The sequence below is a fragment of the Pagrus pagrus genome (genome assembly GCF_965226575.1).
Source record: "Pagrus pagrus genome assembly, chromosome: 14".
Classification (NCBI taxonomy): Eukaryota; Metazoa; Chordata; class Actinopteri; order Spariformes; family Sparidae; genus Pagrus; species Pagrus pagrus.
Genome location: NC_140198.1, coordinates 27,836,333 through 27,857,864, shown reverse-complemented (window position 1 = coordinate 27,857,864; position 21,532 = coordinate 27,836,333). Strand labels below are relative to the sequence as shown.

The following is a 21,532-nucleotide window of genomic DNA, read 5'->3' as shown; positions in this document are numbered from 1 at the left end:
GAAATCAGTCAAGCTGAATTTACCTAATGTATACCAATATGATGCTAAGTGTTATGTAGCAAAAATAACCCTATATGAAATAAGTGTCATGAATCAGTTTTTTGCCACCACAGGGCAGAAAAACATCTGAAGTCCCCACATATGCACAGGTTATGAAAGTTATGGCTAATATGTTAGCCAACAATTGCCATTGTACATGGAGCAACATGAGCATTATTTTGGAGACACATTTACGGGTGTGATCACCTCCCACTTGATACATTTGCCTGTGATCAGTTGGTGTGCAGTTGCTCAGATTGATTAATGTAGGTTTCATGGCGAATGTCCAAGGAAGTAAGGTGAGAAGACAGATCCAGCAGGAGAAGCAGTTACACTGTGTTCTCTACAATTGCTCAGTTTACCTTGAGAGGCAGTTGGATTTGCAACATCAGCTATGCACTTGTGGCTGAACCACAGTGGGTCGGACCAATCAGTATGAGGAACTACTGCCAGCTACGACGTGGTTTAGGTGTGATGACAGCGTGACACAACTGTCTGTCTGAAAACAACAATGGTGGTTCCTAGGGACGTTATTATAGATGCTGCTATCAGTTTTATCAGAACTGGAGAGTATGTTTCATTGAAAGAAGAGTGAAGAACAAGACTGAAGGTTTTTCTAAATTGAAGAGATGATTTCACTCTCCTCTGGCTTTTGTAAGAGTTTGATTTACCACTGGCTCTGCTGGTGTAATGCTCTTCTACTGTTAATCTGATGAAGTAAAGTTAGTTTGTAGCCTGCCAAGTATTATTTAGAGTGCCTGCCCTTCTCCCAACAGTTTCCAAGGACAACTTCCCAGATGGTTCTGTGTTACAAGAGAGGGCCATGAGATTAGCGTTTCCTGATGGACTTCTACTGCTAGCTTTGTGGCTATAGCGATGCTAACTGCTGCTTAATTTAGCTGCCATTTCTGAAGGGCCTATTTGCTGATTCAGCTCAGTTGCTAGAAGCCAGACCAGGCAAGAAAAATGACCCCTGTACTGTATTATGTTATATTATTAAGTCTGACAATCTGCTATTTCATTTGTGTGATTTTACTGTATGGCACACTTGTCTTAGTTCAGACACATTTGACTTAAAACCACAATTTCATAATCAAGATTAAAGAGCAAACAAGGATTATAAACAGGATTCAACTATACACGTGTATTATATTTAGCGGTATCACAATACAAAAGAGTTCAGGAATGTTTCAACGTGACAGGTTGTGTTGAATAAATCTGTAACTCAGCCATTTGTTTTTATTCCACAAACAGAGGTTCAGCCTTGGCCTCTTGCACCACAGCTGAACAGAAGCAACGCTGACACACTTGCTGAACGCTTTTGTCATTCATGAAGGGTAAATGGGGATTAAGCTGACATCCAATAAATTATTCATAGAGATTTTGTCTTACAAACAAGTCTGATGTGACTAAAACAAGTTAAAGCACTGGTGACACTGTATTCATACGCTTTTAGTTGATGATCCTCGAATGTCAAAATAGAGATATGTCATATTACTTTGAAATGGAAATGACAAAAAGATTCTTGGACAGATCTGTCAGGAATAAAAAAAACGGGAAAAAAAACAATATTTATTCAGGAGACGGAATAAAAGTGAGGCACTCAGAATAAATCATTACAGTCGTATGAAGCCATCAGCTATGTCTTCTGATGTACTGAATGTTATTTATATGTCTTGAGGCAACCAGAGACATTTACATGTGTTTTTATGAGTAGCGTTTGAATGTGAGTATTAACACACTGCACAAAAAGAGCTATCATATACAGTAAATGTGCCTATAAAGGTAGTTGCATCTATTGATTAACAGAAAAGTGGATCAAGTCAACAAAGATTTGAGATGAAAATCTGTTCAAGTGAAAAATAATGAATACGACTTTTACTGCCAGTACACTGAAGTAATAACTTTCTCTCGAGGTTCCAATTTATGCCTGCACACCTATATCTACATCCAACGAGTTGTCTCTTACTACTGTTCTTCCCTCCTCATCACACTTGCCATAGAGTGATCCCTGTTATACATCTCAGTATCCTAACTGTGTCCTCAGGCGGAACCAAAATTGAATTTTAAAGGTGGTACGATTCCTGGAAAGTCAATGGAAAGACACAATTAGTGATGACTTCACCCGAGGAGGCATGAATTGATGCAAATACAAGAACATTTGCCTAATCCTGGAGTCTTCTAAACCTGCTGCAACAGAGATGCGAGGGGAAAAGGAAAGACTGATATAATAGAAAAAAAGGAGTTTCTGCTGAGCTCTTAGACCAATCAGAGGCTGATCTGAACACAAACACACAAACACACAGGCAGACATGGTTTCAAATAACATCTGAACAGTTAGTACATTGACTGTTTGGGGTGAATGAACAAATAGTCCAGTGCTCAATAGTGTGAATGACGCAAAATCCCCTTGGCTTTAAAGCTGGGGTTGGTAAGAGTGTGAATACCAGCAAGAGCAAGCAGTATTTAGAAAAATATCAAACCAAAAATTCCCACCATCTCCCTTCACGACTCCCTTCAGAGCTGGTCGTTCAAAATCTGTGAACGCACGTTGCCTGACTACAACGACTGCCCTGTAGCTCTCACTGGCCAACAGGGTGATGTGTTAGCAGCTGGTGTGCTAAGTTCAACAAGCTCCATTAGCTTTTTTTTTTTGTTTTTGTATAAATACATAAACGACTCTGTTAAAGGCTGCAATATACTTCACTGATAGCCAGTGAAGGAGGCTGTTGCTGCTGCTGCTGCATCTCTGTTCTTCAGGGGCTGTGTGCCTTATGCATTTACATTTAGGGCATTTAGCATCTCAGCTGCTATGCTCATCTGAGCATAGCAGCTGCTATTTATCAAGGATACCTTAAGTACATAAGTGCTATGATTTAAGTGCTAAGTGTAAGAACATACAAGTGCATCTACATTTTTCTGGGGTGGGTGGGAGGGGATGTTATGCTAACATTTGCTTAGTTTTCATCTTATCATTTTCTTTAACTGGCTGAAATGGTCTTCCATATTTATCACCGTAATAATTTATCAACCATAATACATTTGCGTAACCTTAAGCATTTGACTTGGCATGCAGAGATAATTTTGTTAGCGAGAATTTGACGTACATGAAACATTGTCATTGAGTGCAGTCTGGGGTTCAATTGTGACTTCAGTGGGAGAGATGGTCACAGAAATCCACAGTCTTGGCCTTTAGCAGTCTGAGTAACTGTCGACTTCCATCCATATTGTTTTTTCTTGCCAAAGATTTAAATGCAATCTCTGTGGAGTGTTTCATTATAAAAGGACCAGCTCTTCAGTCTATTGTCAGAGCATCTCAGCCCTGATTGTCACCTGTCTTCACCTTAATGATGCATTCACAATGGAGTTGGTAGTGTCTTTCGTGGAACAAGTGCTCTGATTTATAGACCTATCTTTTGCTTGTTCAGAGGCAATTTCCTCTGCACTCCTTTAAAATTGTTGTATAAAGTTTAGTACCGAGAACTAATATAGATTTTGAAGATACTTTTGTTTCCTTGGAGCGAGCATTCATTTATGTGACATGTTTTTTCTGTTTGTGTTTTTTTGCTTAGTTAATAACATAATCCTCAATTCCAGAGATTTATGTCGTATTTGTTACTAATTTTCCAACCACCTGCTGTACAGTATCATTCTACATAGTACCATCCCTTTAATGTACTGAATACTTGCCTGACAAATTTGGTTGATTTTGCCATTTCTGATGTTACATATCTTTAAACCTCTTTTACTTTTTTCTTGCTAAATAGAGATGACTCAACAATAACCATATTCCAAACTACTTACCTTTATACTTAGCTGCAATGCCTCAATAAGAATAAAATGATTTGTCCAAAAATCTTCTAATCCAAAAGTCTTAAATGTGTTTAAGAATTACCTTGAAAGGGTCTTTAAAAGCGTTAAATTAAAGAGTCTGAGAGAGGAGAGGAGAGGAGAGGAGAGGAGAGGAGAGGGAAGGCCTGAATAATGTTTGGAAAGAACTGTTGAACTCTTCCTTCCTTTACAATCCTGAAACCAGCTCCAAAGTTGCAGCTCCCAGCTCACCTTGTCCCTTTCAAAGCTCCTACAGTAATCGCCTCACTGTATCTTTACTTGAATGTATACATTTAGCTTGACTTACAGCACTGGGGTCATTATTTGAAGTTTTGCTCACTCAGTTGGAGCTGCACAGCATTTGGTCGAACTGCTCAAGTTTCAGTTGTGTCAACAGAAAAAACGTGTTTAAGCCTTTATCTTTTTTTTGGACACTTGGAGGCTGTGGACACAGGTTATAAACACAACTCCAACATTTGATCGTCTTATAAACTGATATGGCAGACTTGTTATTATCATTCATTTACTTTAATTACAGGATGTACACTGTTGGCATAACATTGGCTGACTGTTTCAGTTGGCAGTCTACTCCCTTTTGTTGTCTGCATGTTACTGTTTTCAGAATCCCTGTCTCTGCAGAAAAAAAAACCAAAAACAACCTTTAAGCTAGCAACCTACACAATGAAATTAGCAAGTTACCCTGACCCAAACCTGGCAGCTTATAGTACAAACCTTAACAAACTAGCAGCTCTTACCTTTTTTCTTTTGCCCTTATTTAGCCATTTTAATGTCAAGGCTTGCCTGTTCACGTGCAACACAAGTGCATCCTGACACTATTGTGCAGGAGCACTATCACTGCATCCTGGATTTAGCACCGCCTAAGACGATTGTGATTGGTTTAAAGAAATACAAACAAGTCTATCAGTTTTTGCCTGATACCAGAATGAGAATTCTGGAATTGAAGCGCTGACACATTGCTGTGAAGGTTTGCCCATGCAGGACTATCATTCGGAATGGAGTCATGTTTGTGGGCACATTGCAAACAAAGTCAATAATCACACTCTTTATGTGCTGTTTTTGGTCTAATCCAAAGTCCTAAGGGAATATCTGACTCTGTAGCTGCTAAATGCTTCACTATGTTCACCAGCTAGTCTGTAACCATGCCTGTCTGCTGTTTGGTGCTGAGCAGGTGTACAGTGGGTTGTTAGAGTTTTTTCACTGAAAACAGCTGCCTGCTGTTACCCAAAATGATGACATGAAATCGGTGAGAGTGAGGTTGTGTTGGAACAGCTAAAGAATGAGCTGAAACTCTTTCTAAAGCTCTTTGAACTTGAGGGGAGCTGCTGATTGCTGATAATTCACTGTAGGGTGAGGTCAAGTCAAATTTTATTTATATAACCAAAAATCATAAACTACCTTGCCAACACCCTCTGTCCTTAGACTTTCTGTTGGACAGCTCTGTCCCCTTAAAACCGTTCAGCTGGGAAAAAATGGTGAAAGAAATGTGCGTGGTCCAAAGGAGGATATTGCTGTTTAATATCGGAAGCCTGTTTTGTTGTAGGTTTGTGATAAAAACAATTGCATTGGTGAAGTGCTTGCATTATTCATTTAAAACTGTTTGCATTTGTCAGTGGAAAAAAAGAATGGGGATTAATAAATCAATTAATAAATAATGCGGTAGGCACTTTTTCCTTTTTTATAAAATCTAACTGCACTACCAAATTGTGAATCAATCCACCTCAACACATCACATACATTCATCAAAGACTCTTCACATTCTAACAGGCATGAAGCTTTTTATATGTGCAGCCGATTGCCAAAATAGAGCTTCTGCTGCAAAGCTTTTCCCAGAGGAACCTTCTCCTGGATCCTTCAGCTAGCTCTCCCTTAAGTAACACTACCTCCCATTTACTTGTGAGCAGCACATTGCAGTTATTGCTCACACCTAAAAAGTTTCCATAAAGCAATTGAATTAGATTTTTGAAAATTTCAGTATAAGATGGAATAGAAATAGAGCTTGTTGTTTTTTTTGTTTGTTTCATTTTTTAATGCAGGGATTTGTTGTTTCTTATTCTTGGAATTGCTAAATATACCCTATAAGTCAGTTGTGACTTTAGCGATGATTAAAGATGAATTACCATCTCCAAATATACCAGTAATAGTTAACTGAAAGTGTGGTTGGCCACTCAGTGTGGACAGACAACAGGAAATGTATCCACTATAAGATGTGCCTTGTCTGCAGGACATTTTACAAAAATACACCATTTCTTACAATTGTTTAAGCAAATAAATCAGTGCTTTGCTTTTACAGTGTGTGGATATTAATTATCCTCTGCCATTGTCCTGCAAAAGTATGCAGGAAATGTAATCTTTTTTTCTCTCAATTCACTTAACAGTTTGTATCTAATGCATCACAATGAACCCCTGTTTTCTGCTTATTATAAAGAAAAGAGCATAAAACATTGAAACAACAGAGAGTTCTCATAACCCTTGGTTTGGAGTGTGCCTCTGAAAATCCTCTGTTTGTGGCCCAAACACTTCACTCTGCCCCTGTATCCCAACAAGAATCAAGTTCAAGGTGTCTCGGCATGAACATGTAAAACAGAGGGGTAGACTAAGTGGTTAGGGCAAGGGGTGTAATGGGATTGGGCCTTGAATCCACCTCATGGACACTATCACTGACTACCCATATAATAATTTTACACTATATAGGACATTGACCTATCATGGTCAAGGACAGATTAAAAGCAAAAAGTAAAAAAAAACAGACAGCCAAAAATCTAATAAAAGACTAAAGACAGAGGCTAACAAATCCTGACTGTTTGTTCCAACTACGGGTTAAGCAAAAAAATGCTGGATCATACACTTTCCATAATCAAGGTCCATGCCTATTAAACTCAACCCCAGTTTGTAACACAGGCTTTCTGCTATAAAATTGTACTCTCAAAACACTCTCTACAATTGTTTTCACATGACAAGAGGTACTTTATACAACAAGGACTGAGCCTGATGTGTAAAGCTGAAGACCCCCTTTACTCCCTTTAACTCTTTATTAAATTAACCACTTTTCCTTTTCTTTCACAGTACCACCGAAAATCATCAACCTGTCGAAAGATATTGTAGTAAATGAAGGCTCCAACATCACCCTGTTGTGCCAAGCCAGTGGTAAACCAGAGCCTTCCATCAGCTGGAAACTCATCTCCTCTTCAGGTAACTTCTTTGTCTGTCCATCAGCTACAGACCAGTTCTGTGCTATATACTTCCCTCTTAAATGTAACACATTTTCTCTGCTTCCGACTTGGTTTACCTCAGCGTCCTCCTCACTGCCTTTCTCTCTTCCCTTCACCCCTCTGTGTTTATTGCCCCATCTTTGACTTTGTTTGACCCCTGGTGGATTTCTCGCTTCACTTATTAGCCATCATTACCTGTTTCTAGATCATCATTACAACGTAATTGTTCGCAGGAAAATAAACTGACCCTGTTGTTATTGGACTAATTAATTAGGATAATAGGATGGATGTAAATGTTGTGGAGGGACTTTGAATGACAGGATTAATGCAGGGAACATTAACACAGTGTGGAGCATTATTGAATACCAGCATGCCACAGCAAGTATGTCCAAAATCGGGTTAGTTGCATTGTACACGCTCAGTGGCATTTATTTCATTGTTTATTTTGGAAGACTGTAGTTAACCAAGTGCGAGCTGATGTCCAGTGTCCTCGCATCACTTAATCAGGCAAGATGCTTGCATTCTTAATAAATTACACTTTAAAGCCAGAGCCTTTGTACTTTTATCTGCACTGTCCTGTTTAATTGGGGAATTGAAATGTTGACACGAGTGTGACTGACCTGTCTGTAAAGAGATAAGCAGAGAAGCAGGCATTGATTGGCTCCTTTTTGCAAAATGTTTTCGTACATGCTTGTGCATACCTCATCGTGCAGGCTGTGTAGAAGAGACTGCTGTCACCAGTGTTGTTGGACTGCTTTGTTGTCTTTCCTTTGTTTTAAGAGGAGAAGGTTGTTGCAAAGAGCCAAAAGTCTGGGGACACAGACTGTGACACTGTTGAGGTAGTTATTGTAGACAGTGGAGTATCTTCTTATTGACTCTTGTTGTCAGTCTGTGAATGGGGTCCCATCTGTCATCTGTGCAGCATTATTCAGTAACACAACCCTGCAGTCTCTGCATGAACAACAGATTCAGTGCTTGGTCCACCAGATTGGCATTAATATTTACGTTATTCACGGTGTACATTGTAAACTATCAGTGCTCAACAATTGACATCTAGGAACAATTAAAATGTTAACTTTATGGTTAATGAGTGAGTGTTTCATAATATTCTTCAACTCTGTCTCACTGAGCAAAACAATATAAAAAAAGAATGAATACTGAGAAGCCAGAATGAGAGTTTTTAGGATCACTGTTGACATCCAAGTGACATCCCTACAGGGCTCAAAATGAACATTTTTTACAATGTCATTTGAGACATTTTGTTTCAACTTAAGGTCCAATTTGTAAGAAAAGCAGATTTTTGAGTCTGGGATTAAGCCATCAGTATTTGACGAGTTGGGAATGAGACTCAAAAATCAACTTTTCTTACAAATAGGACCTTTAGATAGTGGAACTTAGTGGAACTTAAAGTGCAAGAGAAATAAGGTGCAGTTTTATTTAAAGTGATAATAATTTAAAGCACAATAAATTATGTGTATGTTTTTGCGTGGGCATTGTAACGTCTGATAGCCCCAGGTAGGAATGATTTCCTGTGCTGTTCCCTTAGGCAGCAGGGTTGAATGAATCTGTTGCTGAAGCTGCTCTTTAGCTTGTCCAGAGTTTTACGGAGGGGGTGAGAGACATTGTCCATGATCGCCAGCAGTTTTGCCAGCATCCTGTCCTCCACCACCTCCTCCAGGGTGACAATCTTAAGGCCAACAACAGACCCTGCCTTTTTGATGAGTTGATTTAGTCTTGTTTGCGTCCTTCGCCTTGATGCCTGCACCCGAGGACACCACGGCAAAGAAGATGGTGCTCGCAACAACAGACTGGTAGAACATCTGGAGCATCCGGTTGCAGCCATTGAAGGACCTGAGCCTCCTCCGGAAGTAAAGCCGGCTCAGGCCCTTGTTGTAGACTGCCTCCGTGTTTGTAGTCCACTCCAGTTTATTGTCCAGCACCACACCCAGGTATTTGTATATATCCACAATGTCAACGTCTATCCCACCATTGCAGACTGGCGAGGGCAGGGGGCTTGTTCCTCCTGAAGTCCACCACCATCTCTTTTGTCTTCGCCACATTCAGCTGCAGGTGGTTCTCCTCACACCACTTAACAAAATTGCCAACCAGGTCCCTGTACTTATCCTCCCTCCCGCTCTCTACACGCCCCACAATGGCTGTGTCATCAGAGAATTTCTGCAGATGACAGGACTCAGTGCGGTACTTAAAGTCTGCAGTGTAGGTGCTGAAGAGGAAGGGAGACAGCACAGTTCCCTGGGGGGCGCGGATGTTGCCAATCAGACGGTCAGACACACAGTTTTGTGATCTCACATACTGCGATCTGCCCGTCAGATAGTCATCGACCCATGTGACGAGGGGAGGATCCACCTGCATGTTCTCCAGTTTGGCCTTCAGCAGCCTGTGCTGGATGGTGTTGAAGGCGCTGGAGAAGTCGAAGAACATGACGCGGACGGCAGTGTTAGGTCTATCCAGGGAGGAGTAGGCTTCCTGCAGCAGGTAGATGATTGCATCATCAACCCCAACATGGGGCTGATGTGCAAACTGTAGGGGGTCCTGTGATGGGCACACTAGGGGTCTGAGGTGTGCTAGAACCAGCCTCTCCATGACCTTCATGATGCGAGAGGTCAGTGCAATGGGCCTGTAGTCACCCAGTGCCACAGGATGTCCTTTTTTGGGCACTGGAACGAAGCAGGATGTTTTCCACAGCACTGGCACTCTCTGAAGGTGGAGGCTCAGGTTGAAGAGGTGCTGGAGAACTCCACAGAGCTGGCCGGCACAGGCCTTCAGCACGCGAGGGCTGATGCAGTCCGGTCCAGCAGCTTTTCTCTGCTTGAGCCTCTCCAGCTCTCTCCTCACCTGGCTGGTACTGCTACTGGTACCCATGCAAATGGAAAGTCAGGTGAAGTTTCATAGCTCATAGAACATGTCTGGGGCTCTACAGCAGGACAGTGTTGCAGAATTCTCTTAAGCAACTGAAGCAGGTGGGGACTGCACACTGCACATATCTGTAGTGGCCACCCTTAGTTGGAGCTTCAGCAGGACTGCTTTGCTCTGAAGTGGTTTTGCTGATTCTTCGGGATACTGGCATGAGTGCGGGAGCAAGCTATCCTGGGGTGTAGCGGTTTTGAGCAAATACTGCTCTTTGTTGGTAGCTTGAACGAGAGCTGAAGGAGTACACTGTCTCCAGATCAGACATGCCACTGAAGACTGGCTCAGCATTTTCTCATTTCACCTTATTCCTTATCTTCTATTACTTTTCATAAATGTCCAGCAGCTTAACCCAAAATAGCCTGGACCCAACTTTGTTGAAAGCTTACTGGACTTGGTGGACTTTTCTTTTCTCTTTGGCTTTCACTTCCACTTATTTATAAATTAAAAAGTAATGGCAGAAAATAAGTGTTTTAATAAGTTTTCAAGTAAAGCAGAGATCTGGGAAGATGGAAGTGTACATATATTTCTCCGTGCCTCTTTCTTGGGACACCACTAGAGGACAAGAAGAAGAGCTGGACTGTATTACAGACACTCAGAGAAGTATATCTGAAAACACTATACAGTTGTCAGCGAGGTTGTGGAAGAAGCCATCCTCTTTAGGGCCTGGAGTGACTGCCCTGAATTGCATGGTGTCCACATAGACAGAGATATGGAAAACGTCCTGAAAAGAAGAATCCGAGTTTCTTGACCAATGTCAATCACCACTGGGAGGCTAACAAACATAGGGCAGTGGCATGCAAAACTGTAAGTCAGGGGTCACCGACCTTTTTCCTACCTCAAGGAGAGACAGTAACAGGCTGGCCACGCTGGTTGCGTGAACAGCATGTGTATGTGGCATTCTTGCTTTTCAATTCGGCATCCATGTTTAGTTAAGTTTAGTCAACAGTTAAGAGTAGCGAAGCCAGCAGCGTGATTTGTGAGGCTGCAGCGGCATGTCATCTAGAGATTCGGGGGTCTTGCCTATGTTTACCGCGACAAGCACCCAGTTTTCTGCAAAAATAGACCTGAAAATGACCTGGAGTCATACCGACATCATACCAGTGTGTCACTACAGTTTTACTGTCTGTATCATACTATCCTTACCGTTAACCACTACTACTGTTATTACTAGTAGTCACATTTCCATTATGTGCATTTCATTATTATTGCTGTAATACCTCTTTATGTACTTTCATTCCTGTCAACCATCTATTATAATTGTACATATTGTGATCTCGTTGATCTGCTCTGTACATGCGACATCTATTGCACGTCTGTCCGTCCTGGGAGAGGGATCCCTCCTCTGTGGCTCTTCCTGAGGTTTCTTCCGCATTTTTTCCCTGTTAAAAGGGTTTTTTTGGGGGCAAGTTTTTCCTCACTCGAATCGAGGGTCGAAGGACAGAGGGTGTCGTCTCTGTACAGATTGTAAAGCCCTCTGAGGCAAACTGTGATTTGTGAATTTGGGCTATACAAATAAAATTTGATTTGATTTGATTTGATCTGTAGAATGTGTCACAGAAATGAAGAGAATACCTCTTCCTCTGCACTCTCAATCCCCTCCTCTCTTTCCCCCTCCTGCTTTCTTGATCTTTCAACAGGGGTAAAGGGAAACTCCATGTAAACAGATGGGGCAGGCAGGAGGCGCACTGCAGCAGCAACGCTGCCTGTGTGGACACACACGCAAGTGAGCCACAGCAGCCCAGTAACACAGCTGCCACGCTGTACAGTACACAAGTAGCCAAAGTGGCTAGCCTGTATTATGGAGAGCAACTTGTTCTAACCCCCGTTAATTGTCCACCTTATTGCATGCACGCTGGCCTCGCATGCCTTGCCTTTTTGTTTCTCTCCTTTCTGTTTTCTGTCTCTCAACGCAACGTTATCTGCTTTCATTGTCAGCAGTTTGTTTTATAGTCGGCCAAAATACAAATCTTACATTTAGGATTTTTTCACTTTCGATTCCGTTGTCATAACAGCAGGTGAGCTGAAGGAAGCATGTTGTTAATTATGTTGCCAATCAAAACCAACGTGCGCCAAATGACATCACAACAACCAGGTGCACGAGTTTGTACAACAACAAGCAGGCTTGGATTAAAAAGGAGGTTGCATCACAATCTGCGCATTTGCAGGAGGGATGGTATACCATAATATTCATAAGGTGAACATTAGTCCAAACAATGTGTGGCATCCTCTCTGTTACTGTTGGTCCATAGCCACATAGCTCATTACATTGCATATTTTTTTCTGGCAAAAAAACAAGTTTCCTGCACACATAACGCTATTTACGTGCTATGTCATCTCAACAAGGGAGAGACATCTAACCAAAGCCTCTCCCACTAGACTGTGGATCCTCTAAGCTGGGCTTCCAGCATAATAAGGTACTGAGGACACCTGCTCATTGTCCTGTCACTTAGTGAAAGGATTGCAATATTTCATGGGTAACCAACAAAAATGCCCTGGGGAGATGAAGGAGTGCAACATATTTCTTCAGTACTTTTGATGATTTTAAATCCCCATTTAAGTGCATTGTTTTGAAGGGCAAGCTTCAGCAACCATACACTGTATTTTTATATTATTCTGGCAGGTTGCACTAGAGTTGAACATATTGGTTGGACAATGGTGGTGATGACTATGCCATCTGAACCTTAGTCACTGTACATGAGCATATTAGACAGTACTGTCAAGGCTGGGTGCTGACAATTCATCTGTTAGGTCATTGGATATGTGATACAGGCTACTACAGTGGAAAAGGACATTGTGTGCCTGTGCTCTTATTTTGTAATGTTAATGTCAAGTTGACATTCATTGCATGGTCACATTCTGTTCTATGCTCACACAGCAGCTGTAAGAATGACTTGATGAGGAGATGGAGTGCTTAGTCGCGGAGAGTCTGAGGCATAAGGACCTCTGACTCATGGAAAGGTGGAGTTGAAGAGCATTGTGTCTTTAGAGGACTTCATCATTTAATTCATTAGAAACCAGCGGCTATCACTAGATTCTAGACTCTGCTCTGCTCCAGAGCCGTTTCCTGACGGGAGGAGAGCTCAGAGATTACTATCTAACTTTTGGGATTAAGTTTATCAACCTGACTGAAGCAGTGATCCATGGAGGAGACCTCTGTTGTCGTTATTTATGTCACATTACTGTAAAGTTCACTGCTGACTGGAGCTGGATGGGAGATGTACTTTATCTCATGGAGACATTACAGAGAGGAGAGTCGAAAAGAAAAGATAGAACCGTAGTCTCTGGTGAGTGCTGAATAGTGAGATTTGACTTAAATTTAAACACACAGACACATAAACTCTCCTGGTGTGCCTTAGCTGGCTCACATTAGCTCAAGGCACATGTAGTAAAGTAATCTGGCTGAGAAAGGCGAATAAACACAAAAACTTGCTTTGCTGGTGGTTAACACACCATTAAACAATCACCGTTGCTGATGAGAATCTATCTGACATGACACGAATGTCGAGGTAAGATGTTTTAAAGTTTTATTCACCTTAAGTTTAGACTTTCCTATCCCAGACGTAGAATCGGTGACCTAATGAAACACACTGTTACTTTGAGTAAACCTGTGGATTTAGAAAGCTCTTGAGAGAACAGCCCCACGATTGAGCTTTGGGTCAAGCAGCAAGGAAGAATAGCAAAAGCAGAATATTTTATAAACCTAAATAAAAAACCTTCAGTCAGCTACCCTTCATCATGAGTACAGATATTGACACATTTAACTCAGAAGATTCTTGTAAAAAGTACAATATCTGATACTGGTATTGAAGAGTACTTGCTCAACCATAATCAGCACAGTCACCAGGATACAATATTGACACTTAACATTGCTGCAAACCACTTATATGTTCACATTCATACAGGCTACGTACCATATTGACATTTTAACCTGTGATATCAGGTTCACATTACATGATTATGATCTGACTTTTATATTGGGGGGTGGAGGGGATGATGGCAGAGTTCAGAATGACAAGACGAGTTCAAGACAGTATTTTAACATTTATAAGTGTGAAATCACTGGATATATACCAGGGACCATGCTGTTTCCACATTTATGTGTGACATTGCATTTGTGGTTTTTAACAAGATGTTGAATATTGTTGTATTTTATACTGAAACACGATCTCTTCCTAACCCTTACCGAATGTTTTTTGTGTGCCCAAACCTAATCAAAATATCAGCACAGTGTTGTCACAAGCTACATTTTTTTAGGAAACTCAAAGTTACAACATAAAGAAATGTAAATTGGTTTTGCAGAAACATACATTGCCAACATTTATTCTGGTGATATGGTTAACATAATCAGTACATTAAAAGGGCATGCAGTATATTAATATCATTTATAAGCTGTTAGTCTCCTTGACTATCAAAGCCCACATGAAATAAACTTTGATTATATTTTAGCTGATGTTATATTTGATGTGTGTTGGTGTTATGCATCCCATATGTTCAGTTCTTGGCCTTTCCGGCACTTTCAACCACATGCCACGTGTATTGTGTTTTCCAATAAAGCAAAGGCCTTAAAACTCATCTTCTATACAGACATTTCAGATCACAAACTCAGATCTCTGCTGTTCATCTGTGCACTGTGGGATGGATGTGAAACTGTGTGCATGTCCCTCAGTTTGTGTAACGTGTGGCTACACTTCTGCAAAGTCTTGAGTTTTTGTGCAACACCAAACTGATTGAGAGGCTTTCTGTAAAACAAGCCGTTTTCCAGTGTGGCAGCCTCATTCAAAGGCTTTCTTTATTCTCTGCTCATCTCAGCAGTCTTCATGATCAAACCGTAAGCAGTGGCTGGTGGCTTATGTTTATTTATCTGTTTTAAATCCATATCTGAGAAGGTATATTGAAATTCATAGTGAAGATCTTTTTTGCAGTCACCAACAATTCAGGGATGTCTATTGGCTTTTAGTTTAGAGTGGGATGAAAATGTAAATAGACTAGCGTTTGTGTTTGAAGCTGTCGTTTTGATTTTCCTCATGCCAGATAAAAGACAACTGTGATTCAGTCATCTTAGGTTGTTTTTTGTTGTTGTTGTTGTTTTTCTCTCAAATTGTTCACTTTCGATGTGCTGAATTCTAGCTATTTTTCCTTTTTCCTATCAGTTTCATCTCCAGTTCTTGACTGAGGGCCTGATAAGCAGGCTGTGTAAAAATATACAGAGTCACATGACACAGTTGTCACCATGTTTCAGAAAGAGCAGTGGAGCAGAGCAGAAAATGTCCCAGTACTTGCTGTAGTCCAAACTTCTGTTCCAGTATCTCCCAGCTGCAGAGCAACTCACCTCCAGCCGGAGGCCATTCAGTGTGGTCCCAGCTATTGCAAGCACTCCGGGGTGTTAAAAAGACTGAATTAAATAAATAACGATTCTGTGCGTGTGCATGTGTGTGTGCATAAAGATTGATGAATTCAGGCTGAGGCTGGGGCTCTCACACAGCCGTGACCCTGCTCCCCCTCACCTTTGATAGATAGATGGCTTTAGGGGCTTGTGGCGGATCAAAAGTGATCCTCGGTATCTCCCACAAGACTGCACAACCTGACTGCAAAGTTTGTCAGCCCAGGCGGCCAGCCGACGCCCCGGTGCATTAAGGCAGCCGGAATGAACATACACATGATTGAATTTGGCCTTGGAGCAATAAAAGTTTTCCAGATTTGCACAGGCCTAGTTGCTTAGAAAGATTCATTTGAAGTTGGAGGTGATGGAGTTGGAAGGTGTAGTAGACTGATCCATGTTTGACCCTCTTGAAGGTGAAAGAGATAACTTAAGTACTGTAATGCCATGTCAATGCCATTTTACATTTTCAGTCTTTTGATGAAAATGTATTTACATCTACAGCCCTGTGATAATGTTCCACTCACATTCACTTTTCATAATACTGAGCATTGCCTTGAATTTTCATGGTTTGTCCGAGTCTCAAATTTTCTGTGGGATTTCAGATGGATTTAGTCCATGAATACGTTTCTTTTTCCTTCCAAGGACAGGTAAGCTACCCAGTAAGCTTAATGTTACTCAGAGAGAGAGAGACATAAGAGACATGTCACACACTGAAATGCAAGGTTTTTCTATTCATTCATATTTCTTTTAATTGTCATTGTTTTTTAATAATTGATAACAATGTTATTAAATTTATCATAGGGTTTTTTTGTTTGTTTGTTTTTTTACCATTCTCATAAACCGTAGTTGTCAACAAATATGTTTTTATCATAGTTTATTCTACACAAAATTAACACTGATTCCTGGTTCCCTCTGGATAATTTCTAAAGATTTGATTAATCCCTTGCTCTCTCCATCAACAGGTCAAAATATATCCTTCATATTTTCATTCATTACACATCCTCATACCTAAACAACTGAATGGGTCATTTGTCAGCTCCCAAAACAGCATATGTCTCGATTCCCTAAACAACACTACCATTGTAAGATGCTAGTGACACTGGAGCTCCAACATACGTTCGCAATTCAGTTCAATTCAGGCAAGGAAACTATTTGATGACATTTAGGAAGTCAAACTACTTTGTTAGGTCTTGGAAAACATCATGGTTTAGGTTAAAATTGCCATATTACTTCTGTAACTTCTGTCACAAACATACCTTCATTACCCAAGTAACTTGTGTTGTGCACTTCGCTACGCAAAAAAGTTAAAGCAACACTAGGTAGTTTTTCGACCTTAAAATAATGTTTCTAAACTCAGGTGAGTGGTAGAATAATGGTTAATAGGATGAACGATGATGCCTCTGCAGCCTGAGGGGGGTCGCACCGGCAGAAACCGCACTGTGTAACTTCCCAGAGCGGGTAGGGACATACCTGACGTAAAGAAGTCTAGTGCAACCTGCTTTACGACATGTTTATTCATCGGTGGATTTAGCCAGCAGCTACTTGGATTTTTTGTAAACCAATGCCATGGCCGAGCCAGCTAAAATAGCCAAGAAGGTATTGTCTGAGGAGGCGAAGAAAAGAAAAAGATAAAGTGATGTAACATGAGCCGGACAGGGATAAATATTAGACCAGCTTACACTCAGTGGAGCGAGCTGAGAGAAGAAATGGGTTTCAAGACTGATGGCGACCTAGCCTAGATGCTACTGGATTTGTAAGTCATATATTACATATATACATATTTATTATCTTACCGACTTTTACTTTGAGTTGATTTGTTGTTATGTGGTGTTCATTGGGGCTCTATTTGTCCACAGTTTATAACCGTAATAAAGCCGGGAGATAATCTAATGCTGTCCGTTTCGATAGCTTGCTCGTTTTCATGTACTGACTGTAAATGATGACTAGCTTACTAAAACACTATGAACGTCTTGTCTTGTAAAGTTGCAGATTCCTTAGTTCATGCAGATAATCAACAAAATTGTTGAACAGTGGGTCGACCGGAGGTAACGTTAGGCTATTGTTGTTATTAGTAACGTTAGAATGCTACTTTGCCACTGTTGTCGTACCAAGTTGGTTGTAGTTATTACACCAAACACAACGTCAGCTTGCACGTTTTCATGTAGTGACTGTAAACAATGACTAACTTACTAAAACACTTTGAATGTCTTGTCTTGAAAAGTTGCAGATTCCTTAGTTCATGCAGATAATCAACATAATTGTTGAACAGTGTGATCGGGAGGTAACGTTAGCATGCTACTTACTGTTGTCATACCGAGTTGGTTGTAGTTATTACGTCGAACACAACGTGTACTTGCGATTGTATTTAGTAACTCCCGAAAACATAGTTATATTTTCAGACGTTACCAAACACATTCACGCCCAAGCGTCGTGTTTTGGAAGTAACTTAGTCGGTGCAATCACTATAACCAACTCGGTATGAGAATAATTCTAGCATGCTAATGTGCTGTGCAGCCTATATGCTAACAAACTACCAACTGCTATCTCTGAATCTAGCATGTTGTTGGCACTCTGTTGGCTCTGTCAACAAATTCACATGTATTCATTTTACCCAGGGATGCTCATACAGTGACAGTATTTACGACACTAATAACAGATAATTGCGCTTCTCAACCAGCCGGGGGTAGTAATGAGTATAAACTACCTAGTGGTGCTTTAAAATAACTCACTGGTGTCCCCTGGTTTCACACTGGACTTGTTAAACCTGAGCATCTAATTTTCAACCTATATGATTGTTTGTTTTTTTTCTGAAGACAAGAGGCTCTTCATACAATGTACCTAATGAGCGTGGATATTGCTGTGGATATTTATGCTCCCCAGAGGATGAATCCTACTGTGTCTTGTGACACAAGCCCCTTTCATTAGTGTAAACCATCAGGCCAGACATTCCTTTTGTACACAGGATATAACTCAATGTAATCAGTAGAATGTAATGCTGACTACACACTCACAATTTTTCTTTCTCTAGACTTTGAGAATACCTAATAACAATACTGTTTCTCATTCTTCCCCAGAAACAATATTGTGGAGGATAGTGAAGGTCACTACACACGGCCTCTATGGTCATAATGGGCTTTTAGACTCTTATGATCTCTATGTTAAACTAGTAAAACATAGAGTAAAGCAATAAGCACATATGGGGTCCCCTGGAATTCTAAAACACCACTAGACAAATTGAATAGACCTGTAGGATCTGTAGCTGTATGGAATGTTGACCCAAAAGACTAGATGATTTTGTAAATTGGCAGTGTTGAATACTGTTGCCCTCAGCTCCTGCAATGATAATCATCAATTACTGCATTACAAGTTAAATTGAAGATTTTAACCAACAGAGGAAAACTGAGAATTACCCCAAATTCCTTATGACAATCAGTTGGTCTGTACCTGTCTTCCCTGGGTTTCATTACTAAAAAATAAATCATCTCTATACATGTCTTTACCTAACAAGAGAGTTTTGTTTGTGAGATGAATAGCAGCAAAACACTCTCTGGTTATGAGATGAACCAGTTTACATGAGCTAAATGCAGATCAAAGCTCAAATTACTACTTAAAAATCTCCTGAGTAAACAGCCTCCTCGGCAACTCCTTAACGTTTTTTCTTTTTCTTTTCGAACAGCAAGAGAAATGTAATAGTTGCTTGATTACAATCTTAATTTATCTTTGTTAAATTATTTTATTTAATTTTTTTTCACTCTCCTGCAGCCATAGCTTCATGGGTCAAGAGCATAAGAGGCAGGCTTAGGCTTAGCAAGCATCAGCTGTCATGCCACCGCCATCCCAACATGAAAGTCAGCTCCTATACATATGATGTGAATGTGATATGACAGAAATTGTAGTAATCACAATGTCGGAAATGTCATGTGTGTCTACAGTTTGCAGAAACATGAAATGCCAGCAGTTTATTTATTTATTTATTTTCCCTTGCCACAACAGAAATGTATTTATTCATTATATTCACACATTTGTGAGCTAGTATTTTATAATGAAGTGGTAGGTAGGTAGGTAGGTAGGTAGGTCCCTTGTATCAGGGTATTCAGTCCTGGTTGTTTGAAATCTACATTGTATCAAATCTTATAGAGTGTACTGTGGGCTGTATGATGGAAGTATTAGTAATGTTAGTGATAACTTGAGTATAGAGTTTGGTCATTTCTATATTATCTGGTGAATTATATGTACATTGCTATAAGTGGAAACTGAGAAATGAGTTTTAGAAATTCTTTGTAAGAGTTTATATTCTGTTCAGAAAAAAAAACCTTTGAAATCCTTTGATTTGTAGTTTCAGTAGTTACTTTGATGACAGTCATTGAGACCAATCTTGCTCATTTCTACTGAGTCAACTAATGTGATTGGGTTGTAAACAGCTTTTTAGGGAAATTGTTAAACTCTCATTAGCAGTGCATTTTTTTAATTTAGTGTACAGAAGCAGGAACATAAGTGTGTTTCATCCTTTCACACTCACTTACTGTACTTTCTCCATAGCTTTGACTCACTTGTATCCTTTACTCACACAGCTGCTTCCCCTATAGTATATGTGAAATGGACTTGTGGCCTGAGAGATTAGTTGCAGCCATGGTTTTCATTTTTCTTTGTATGCTCAAAAATATAAACCTATTGATGGGTCAAATCTCAACTACACTGTCACAACATATTTTCTTCGCTGGCAAACCTCCTCAATAGAGGCAAAGCTGCCTTAGTGCATGGTGGTAATACGTAGAACCCTGTGCTACTGTATTTCTATGATTCATTTCCCGCTCTCCCCTTTTATGTTTGTTTCCTTCAAAGAGGATGATGCATCAAAGGAGGCCTGGCACATTAAGAAATTTCATATGCCGAAGGCTGATAATCAGTGGAAAAATAACTATCTATATCTGTACCTCGCACAGCAGCAGCAGAGGCTCAGTTTAAGACTCAGCTGCATTGCAGCCACAGTCGGTCTCTCTCCTTTGTTGTCTTATTGAACATCTTTTAAATAAGCATTCATTCTCAGTTTGTCTGACTAACAAAAGCTTTGTCACTCCTTCTTCGCTACATTTCACTTTGACTACCTTTCCCTCAAGACAACACTGGTAACACATATCCACTCCCACTCGCTCTCCTGTTATGTGTGCTTTTCTGTCTGTTAACAGCTCCTATCTGCCATCCTGCTTCTATTTCTTTCTCTCCCCCAGCTTGGATTCATCAATTTAAATCCCACCTCACCATATCCCCTTGCTCTCTCTCCTTAAATGCCTATATCCTTCAAGCATCTGCTCTCCTGTTTTTTTTCCCCTCTCCAAAGTTGTTCCCCTTGCCCTGCACACAAATATCTTTCTCTCTTTCTTTTCTCAACCCCATTTTCTTCTTTGCCCTTGAGTTTGAGGATGGCATTTCAGGGACACGGAGAGGGTACATTATCTTCTTCCGGACTCTCCCGAGACTTTCTGGCTCTCTTTGCTTTCTTCTCCTGACCACCTCCTACTGTCTGGTCTCCCCAATGCCCTGCCATGTCACTTTGATGGCAGTGCAGGACACAGTGCTATCCTCCTAATGACTTGGTCACAAACCCAGCAGTCCTCTTTAACCAAGACTCATAAATTAGAGAGGCAGCTCACTTAGAGTTAAGAAAAATTACTTTGCCCTAGGTGGAAACTATCAGCAGTCATGAATGTTTTCCTTGTGAACGCATACCCATTAAAATGGAAGAATGCTATAATGAGGGCCTCTTTGTGTATTTTTCAGAGCTTTGGTAGTGCCGTAGTGGGCGCTGAAGTGTCCTGTGAACTCTTTGTTTCTACTGAGACAACATTTGTTCTCTCTCTAGTGAGCATAAAGAGAGACACCATTCTTTGGCACATGGTGTCAGCTGTTTTCAATGGCTTCACTTGCACAGTTGGGCAACTGGTGGAGGCACATGAAGGGGCTCAGTAGTGCAACCATGAGGGGATAGACCAACAAGATGATAATGATTTGTTATTTTATTTGTAATGCAAGATAATTTGCATGGTACTGGCTCACCACTTTACATTTAAATGAGTGAACATGCAGATGAGTTTCTGTGAATGAGATGATGGATTTGAAGGGT

The 21,532-nt window shown here is 40.6% G+C and overlaps 1 protein-coding gene across 2 annotated transcripts in view; it reads left to right on the top strand.

Annotated features, from left to right (window-relative positions):
* ntm (neurotrimin) overlaps window positions 1-21,532 on the top strand; it is a 475,162-nt gene that overhangs the window by 439,203 nt on the left and 14,427 nt on the right. For both annotated transcript variants that reach the window (XM_084374046.1, XM_084374045.1), the window contains one exon: window positions 6,955-7,080. In XM_084374046.1, coding sequence (XP_084230172.1) covers window positions 6,955-7,080 — 126 coding nt within the window. The remainder of the gene's footprint in view (window positions 1-6,954; window positions 7,081-21,532) is intronic.